We start from the raw sequence: 8,765 nt of genomic DNA on the forward strand, positions 1-8,765 counted from the left end.
ATTGAGAGAGTTCGAATTTACTACCACATCATAAAATTTGTGCCAAAATTTCAGCTAACCAGTAAAAATTTAAATTAAATAGTATCTTGATGAGGAAACACTGCGATATATTTCCACAGAAACATATTTCGAAATATTCATTACATCTTCTATAGAACCCCTGTTGTTGCAGAAATTTACACACACACACATGTAATTATGAAATAATTCCCTCCTTGGCGATTATGCAAAACTGTTTACCATGTATGTTGATAAAATGCAAGAAATACATAAACATCTGCATGCTGGTATCCTTGATGGCATGGGAGTATGTGTTTTACAATAAAAAAACATATATATACTCATATATGTATGTATGTGTAATACCTACATCCCAACATACCAAATTGACTTGAGAATAATATTTTAATAAGCTTTCAAAAATAAGCCTTAAGCTTGAGAAAATCTTGAGAATGTATTGAGAAATGCTTGTTTAACAATTATAGAATAATCGAAAGGGAACCCTTATTCATAAGCTTATTCTTGTAATTGCAGAATAAGCTTACGAAAGTAATATTATATCAAGCTTATTTTTTCAATGGTATAAAATATTTATTTTTTAATTATTTTACACATTTCATTCATTGATCGCCATCCCAGCTGCATTTCTTTCCCCTTATTTGAGCTTCCGCATCTCCTCCACTAATTCTTCACTTCTCTTGAATTCTTGCAACTTTTTGACGCCTCTATTCTGAAATGAGATTGAAATAATATACACTACAGATTCCCAGATTTATTATTCATCATTACCTTAGAGTTTCGTCCAGAAATGGGTTTTAAATTCGCGTGATTTTGATTTTAACCAAAGAAAATATTTTTTTTTTGTCGACAATTTTCACAAAAAAAAAAAAAAAATCAAAACAAATTTGTCAACAAAGGACAGATTTGAGAAAAGTTTGTGCAAAAAAGTTTTTCTCTAGCATTGTTGAGGAATTCTTACGATAAACTATTTTCATAATATTATTCTCAAGCTGTATTGTATTTTTGGTATGTTGGGATATTTATGTGTTAAACATTTGACCTAAATCACTTGTTCGCTGTTTTACTTTGTTGAGCATTATTTTGTTCCATTTGTTGGTTCGGCTTCAAACATATAGCACAAATGTAAAGGCGTGCTAAAGGGGTTGCAAGCGGCAAATGTTACGAGGGAAGTCACAATTGTTTTTCGGTACAATAGGCTTTGTAGTACAAATAAAGATCCGCACAGGGGTGAGGTCTTACAAGAACTTCCAAGGAATCTATTTGTGAATTTTTTAATATCAGCATGGTCTACTACTAGAAAATGCTCACCGATCTCTCTCTCCGAAAAATGTATACTAAAAATATAACAGAGAATATTGGAAATGTAAAACCGCCAGAAAAATAAAAACATTCTCAGATGGCGCCCAATCACAAAGGAGTCAAAGATAGTTATGTTTGATTATATATATATATATATATATATATATATATATATATATATATATATATATATATATATATATATATATATATATATATATATATATATATATATATATATATATATATATATATATATATATATATATATATATATATATATATATATATATATATATATATATATATATATATATATCATTGATACGGTCAGAACGTGCCTTATCGAAAAAACCGTTTTAGACCCCAGGTCACTTTGGACCAAATCTATTTCAGGACATTTGGAGACTATCTAGCGCTGTGCGTCCGTCTGGCTGGCTGGTGCACACGATAACTCTCGAAGAAAGTATCCGAATTGATCCAAACTTGGTACATCGTAATACTATTCTCAAACTTAGATCGTGTTCGGAGATGGGCAATATTGGTCAACTTCTTCTGGTACCTCCCACACAAAAGTTTCAAAGAAAATAATTTACTTTACAAATTGGAAAGATAATCCGATTTGGCTCAAACTTTGGAAATCCTAATATTTGCCTCAGTGCTAGGTCAGGCGCGTAAATAGATAATATCGATCCGCTCCTTCTGGTCCCTCCCCCGCAAAGGGTCATAATTTTTGAATAATTATAACTCTTATAAATTGGGATGTACGTGTCTGAATTTTCTTCAAATTACACACATTACAATATTTTCTTTTACCCATGGTCTGGTGTGAAAACGGAATATATCGGTCCACTCCTTCTAGTACCTCCCCCACAAAGGGTAAACATTTTGAATATCCATGAAGCTCATAAAACGCGAAATTAACATCCGATTCCATTTAGGCTTGGTACATCTCAATATTTTCATCTACACAAGATCTGTTATGAAGATGATAGAGATCGGGCCATTCCTTCTGATACCTCCCCCACAAAGGGTCAACGTTTTGAATAACCAAAACGATCATAAAATCCGAAATAAGCATCCTGTTCTCTTCATATTTCACACATACCAATTATTTATACCAACAAAAGATCTGCTGTGAAAATCCACTAGTCCACTCCCTCTGGTACTTCCCATACAAAGGGTCAAATTGTCAATAACCATGAAGATTATATAACGCGAAACTAATATCCGATTCTATTCAATCTTGATACATCTTAATATTCCCATTAACACAAAATCTATTATAAGGATGGTAGAGATCGAACCATTTCTTCTGGTACCTCACCCACATAGGTTGGACCCTATCAACTCTCAAAGAAAGAGAAATAAGCATTCGACTCTCTTCAAATTTCACACACACAAACATTTTTGCCAACACAAGATCTGTTGTGAAGATGATATAAAACTGCGAACCTCTTCTGGTACCTCAGCCACAAAGGGTGACAATTTTCAATACTTTTATCTTGCGAAACAAGTCAGCGATTCTTTACAACTTGCTATATCTAAATATTTATCTCAACCAGGAACCTGAGATAAATTCATGATTTCGCAAAAATTGGATATAAATGTTCGATTTTCTTGTAATTTTGCCCATACCAATATTTTTTTCTGTATTAGATGAAGTATCAAAATGGAATACTTCGGTCGACTATATCAAGTACCTTACGCACATTTTAACATTTTCTAAAAATTATCACATATCTCATGTATAGTGAAGAAAGTAACGAATATAGTCCAAACCTGACACGTCACAATATTTATATCATATTTATTTAGGTCCGATACGAAATGGACAACATTGCCCTATTTCTTTGGAACTTAAAGCATAGAGGGTCAACAATTTGAATAATTATGGCAGAAGTCAAAATATATTTAAATACTCGAACATTGGCTGAGGGTATGCATCTGTCGGCAATACCGACTGATACTTCTTAACTTGTGTTGTCTTTCATTTTTAAAACGCTATGCTGAGTTCAGGAGCTGACTTCTTTCCTGACCATCATCATAGGATCATGAAAGGTTCCTCCCCTACGCCCATGCTACAAAGTATGTACCCAAATAAGTGCATATTTTTTTGTACTCGTCAATAGTTGAGTGAGCACGTATATGATTGAGTATGGATGTGGATGTGTGTGTACATCCATTTACAGCTTGTTAATATTACTTGTGAATAATAGTTGAAAAAAAACTATAATGGAAACCATTAAGTACTGTAATGCTCTAGTGAACTTTAAACTGGGTCGCAGATAGACGGGGTATGAATAAATGTTTCGATCATGTCGAATAGTATGAAGGGAATATACACATGTATAGAAATCCAACAACGATATGACAATAACTAAAAAAGTGCTCAGCAAAAGTAGAATCTGTTCAATTTTGAACTAATCCAATTCGAAATCGAGGAAAACATGATCACTCCTATTCGAGCGATTTGAAAAAATGAGTTTGCTCGATTTTTTCCGCTTTCAGGAGTGCTCCCTCTCCAATTCGAGTGAGTTTCACTCTTTGAGTGAGCGAGTTTTTCAGAGATCTGCATTCGGGATTAGCAAGTCGATTTTGGCTTGTCCGTCCATCAGTGGAAATCTCTGTAGTTTCCGAACAAGAAGTAGATTAATAAAATTTACCTGTATTTTAGGTCCGTAGCATTTTTGGTATTGAAAATGGGGTTTTTGTATAAGATAAGGTTTTTTCGCGTAAAAAAGTTGTGTTTTCAATGTTTCGGAAATATCCCTGCTTAAAACTGTCAATGTAGGTCTATATTTTTTAGTATAGTCCCCATATATTTGTACCTCCTGATATTCCGTATTTTCATAATTGTTTCACATTTTCACGGAAATGGTTTCAATTTTGTTATCTCAAGTTCATAATGGGCACCTCTTCCTATTACAAAAAATTATCTATACATATATATACGTCTTCGCATGGTCCCCAAATAACTGTAATTTCTGGAATTCGTTATTGTGATGATTTTAGTCACACTATTCACTGCAATAATTTCAAAATTGGTAATTGCATTTCTGTCACAGAAAATTTCCTATACAGGTCCTCATTTTCGTATAACACAATTATAATGGTACTTTCAAATATTCTAAAATTTTACCGACATTGTTTAACCGATTTTTTATAGTTGGTATTTAGTGTCTCTTAAAATTAAATTATCTTCGCAGGTCCACGAATAGCCCTCATATAACTGTACCTCCCGATATTCTGAATTTCTGCATACATTGTATACACACAAAATCAGAGATGGGAACTGTTTTTTATGCATTGAAATTTGACAAGGTAAATTACAGAAAATGTTGGACTTGGAATGCTTATTTGAAATGAGGTTAATTTTATTTCATAGTACCATGAAATTACCTATTCAGGTCAACATTTTCGTATATTCCCCGTATAATGGTAGCTCCCGATATTCGGTATTTTGCCGATATTAACTGCATTTTCGAAGAACTTATTTTTTGGCATATAATTGGCTGTACTGGTCCACGTTTCCATATAGCTCTCATACCGAAAAGAAATCGGATGGTTAATTCGCATTTTATGGGCGTTCGGGTTATTCAAAATGTTGACCCCTTTGTGAGGGAGTTACCAGAAGGTGTGGGCTTATATATCTTATTTTCACACCAGGTCTCGTGTAGGCAGAGTCATTAGACTGTGTAAAGTTTGAAGAGAATCGGATACTTATTTCGTATTTTATGAGCGGTTTTGTTACTCAAAATGTTGACCCCTTTGTGGACAAGATACCAGAAGGAGTGAACCGATATATCTCAGCTTCACAACAAATCTTGTGCTTCTGGAAATTTTGGAATGTGTAAAGTTTGAAAAGAATCGGAGGCCTATTTCGGATTTTGAGATAAAAAAACGGCAACAAAGTCAAACGCCATAATTTTAAATTTTTTTTTTTAATGTTATTGAATGAAAGCAAAATATGTCGGAAATAGCATCAAATTTTAAAATAAGTTTAGATTTGATTCGAATTGGTCATCTTTGATACGAATTATGGCATTCAAACGGCCAATGAAACCGGTATTTTGGCCCATTCCCGGCGAAGCGCTTGCTTGAAGTGATGAACACTTTAGTATTTTTTAGTGCAACCTTGCTTTCCAAAATATTGCAGACACAAAAGTCCAACGAATTGGTATCCGGAGATTTTGAGTCCCGTTGGAATGTCCAAGGTCTGCGGCCGAAATGTTTGCGTTCTCAAGGCCTTAATACACCCTCCAGAATATTATCGCGATAATATTCGGCAATTATTCTGATGCCACGGTCGATTATTACGAGCGGAGAGCGACCATCGGCCCACACCATCACCATGGCCGGCTTGAGGCTTGAGTTCTGGTGGTTAACCGAAGGCTTCCATTTTCAGCTGACCAAATTAAGCAGTTCACCACTTTCGGCTCCCCGAGCTTATTTTTCAACATTTGCCGATGAAGCTTATCCTATTGCGATATGTTCAGCTCACGGGCCATTTTTCGACCACTCACGAGCCATTTTTCGGTCGCTTCTTTACTTTTCGAACCATTTCTGCTGATCTCCTGGATATAGAAGACCTGTAGAAGGTATTTTTGTATAAAAAGACATGCATATGAAAGACTTATCTGTGCAGAAAAATTGCGGCAGGTATTCCCTCTACGGAAGATCGGCAAAAGTTTCCTCATTATGGAAGATCTTTCTCGTTGGTTATTTTTTCAGTTCAAACGTTAACCTGAAAGATTCGTATTCAATAAATTCGAGACATCATTTAGGTTCTTCAACCTTTTGACCGCCTCCCTCCTCGTTCCACGACACTGATTCAAGACTTACACTGACATTTTTTTTATGTATTTTCCCTGACATTTACATTGATTTTGTTTTGGTCATGAATTCCTCTTCCATGTTCACACTTTGCTTTGCTATTCCCGTTATTCGGAATTTCAGCACCACCTGGTTGAGAAATTCTCCCACAATTCAAACCATGTTTCTGCAAAGATTATGGCTCATATGTCGTGTCTGCATGCAGCAGAAACATGGAATGCTGGATCTGTTCTCCGAGGTGTTGGAAAAGCCCATTTGGAACATTCTAAGGGATTGTGGTGGCATACCGGTAAGTTTGAAGAAACTTAAAAGTCAAATAATCAAACTACGTTCTCGTCCCAAAAAGGTACGAAGGCGGGACAATCTACCGGACAAAATTTGTGATGTTTGCCTGGATAGGCTATTTAAGGCCTATGCATTTCGTTTGGAGTGTCAACGGGCCCATAGACAGATAACACAGGTGGTACAACCAAATACGAAGCATGAACAGGAATTTCTAACAGATCATGAAATGGATACGGTGAGAAGACTTTATGGAGGAGAGGAACAATTTTTAATAGTTTTTTTTTTAATTCTCCAGCCACTCTCTTTGGATGCCTACCACCAGCAAGTCATTGAAAGATTCGAAATGAAAAATGGCTACCATCGAGATTCCATTGAGAGTCTGGACACAGCCTCATCATTATCCGCCGACACCATTAATGCACCTAAATTGCCCAATTCCACAAAAAGTTCATCAAATTCCCTGAAAGAAGATGATTACGTTTCGAATAATGTCAAAGATGGCCATTACTCCACCCGGCCGCTCAAGAAACGTATCATAATGTCCTACAGAAATGCCAAGGATCCACTGAGGAACAAAACGAAAGCAAGACATGCAAGGTTGGAATTGAAAGAAAAGAAAACGCAAAAGTCTGGTCATTTCCCTTGTAATGTTTGTCATAATGTCTATTCCAGTGCCGATCTGTTGAGGCATCACAAATATGTCCATCGAAGGCCGCACCTTTGCAAGTTGGTACTCAATGAAGTGTTTTGTTGGAATATTTGAAAGCAAAAGAAAAAAAAACGTTGTTGTTGTGTTTGTTGCGTTTTTTATAGAATCTGTGGTAAGACATTCAGTCAAGTACAGCAGCTTCAAAATCATGAAAATTCTCACACTGGCGAACGGCCATATCCTTGTCGGATGTGTAATCGAATTTTTGCCGATACTTCGAATCGCAACAAGCATGAGATGTTAGTATTAAATTTATTAAAGAACGGTCGGTCAAGAATGATTTAATTTTTTTTGTTTTTTTGCAAAACTCCCTTTAAGAAATATTCACAAGAGGACATCATTGCGAAAGCTTCCAAGACGAATTCAGTAAGTATTCAATGGGTCTACCATGATTTTTCATCAAAAAGAATTTCAAGGCCACTAGCCCATTAGAGAATTGAGTTCCAGAAATATTTTAATATTCTTTTCATCTCCTTTACATCTCCATTTCAGATGTCTTATTTGTAATAAAGTTTTCAAAAGGCCCCAAAATTTAAGAGATCATCATCGCAGAGTCCACCTGAAAGCACTGTTAGAGAAATAGGCATACAGACACACAAAACCATGTAAATATTTCACATTCAAAATTGAATTGGGAAATGTGAAAAAATATTGAAGTTTGTTACATAATTGTAGGATTAAATTGTAAAAATTATTTATTATAGAAAATATGTTTTGAAATTAATACGAAAAAATTATTAAGAACACTTTTGCATGAATTTGAATTATGGCATGAATAAAGAAAATTGTTGAATATTTGAAAAAAAAAGAGTTAAAAAACCTAGCAATTAAAAAATGGTGATTATAAATCTGGAATTATAAGAAAAAAATGCTACCATTTTCAAAAAAAAAAAACTATATAAAAAGCAGTAATTTCGGTCGGACCGAACTTTGAATGCCCTCAACCATTTGAACGAATTTGGAAATGTTCAGAAAATAAAATCCGTTAAAAATTCTCTATTAAAATCTTAAAATTACCGAATATAGCCGTTAAATTGGGGTCTATACGACGTGGACCTACATAGGCATTACCATATTCAAATTCGAAACTTAAAATAAACGGTGAATAATGTAGCTAAAATCATCAAATACCGTTATATCGGAGCTATACGAAGACCTGGACTTGCATAGACAATTTTCTGTCACAGTCATTACGAACCATTACGAACTTCAAATACGACATCTCCAACAATTTCGGTGGGTATTGTACCTAAATTGGTCAAAATACCGAATATAGGGAGGTACTGATATATGAGACCTATACGAAGACGTGAACGTGGCATAGTGAATTTTCTAGTACCCAAATGCCAAATTTGAAACAATTCCGGTGGATAATATGGTTAAAATCATCAAAATACCGAATATAGGGTAGTACTGTTATATGGGGGCTATATGAATATGTGGACCTGCGCAGAACATTTTCTGCCATAGGCTGCAATATCCCTTACGAACTTCAAACACCAAATTTGAAACAATTCCGGTGAATATTGTCGCTAAAATCATCAAAATGCCGAATATCGGGAGGTACTGTTATAAGGTCGCCATACGAAGACGTGGACGTGGCATAGTAAATTTT

The 8,765-nt window shown here is 34.9% G+C and overlaps 1 protein-coding gene and 1 long non-coding RNA gene across 3 annotated transcripts; one reads left to right on the forward strand and one right to left on the reverse strand.

Moving 5' to 3' along the window:
* Positions 1–435: 435 nt before the first annotated feature.
* On the reverse strand, positions 436–1,032 carry LOC131806629 (uncharacterized). The gene is made up of 2 exons (XR_009344119.1): positions 790–1,032; positions 436–730 (listed from the first exon to the last, which is right to left on the reverse strand). It is a non-coding gene; the product is annotated as an uncharacterized LOC131806629 (long non-coding RNA).
* A 5,216-nt stretch (positions 1,033–6,248) lies between these two features.
* On the forward strand, positions 6,249–7,901 carry LOC105262186 (protein snail homolog Sna). 2 transcript variants are annotated; one of them, XM_011296557.3, is made up of 7 exons: positions 6,250–6,445; positions 6,503–6,676; positions 6,737–7,038; positions 7,114–7,167; positions 7,255–7,389; positions 7,469–7,516; positions 7,643–7,899. In XM_011296557.3, exons 1-7 carry the CDS (start codon positions 6,317–6,319, stop codon positions 7,731–7,733), a joined length of 933 nt encoding a protein of 310 aa, XP_011294859.1. In that variant the 5' UTR covers positions 6,250–6,316; the 3' UTR covers positions 7,734–7,899. The 2 variants fall into 2 exon arrangements, with proteins under 2 accessions (XP_011294858.1, XP_011294859.1); XM_011296556.3 differs by having other exon boundaries at positions 6,249–6,445; positions 6,737–7,167; positions 7,643–7,901.
* The last annotated feature ends 864 nt before the right edge of the window (positions 7,902–8,765 follow it).

Source organism: Musca domestica, unplaced genomic scaffold, assembly GCF_030504385.1.
Source record: "Musca domestica strain aabys unplaced genomic scaffold, Musca_domestica.polishedcontigs.V.1.1 8, whole genome shotgun sequence".
NCBI classification, from domain to species: domain Eukaryota; kingdom Metazoa; phylum Arthropoda; class Insecta; order Diptera; family Muscidae; genus Musca; species Musca domestica.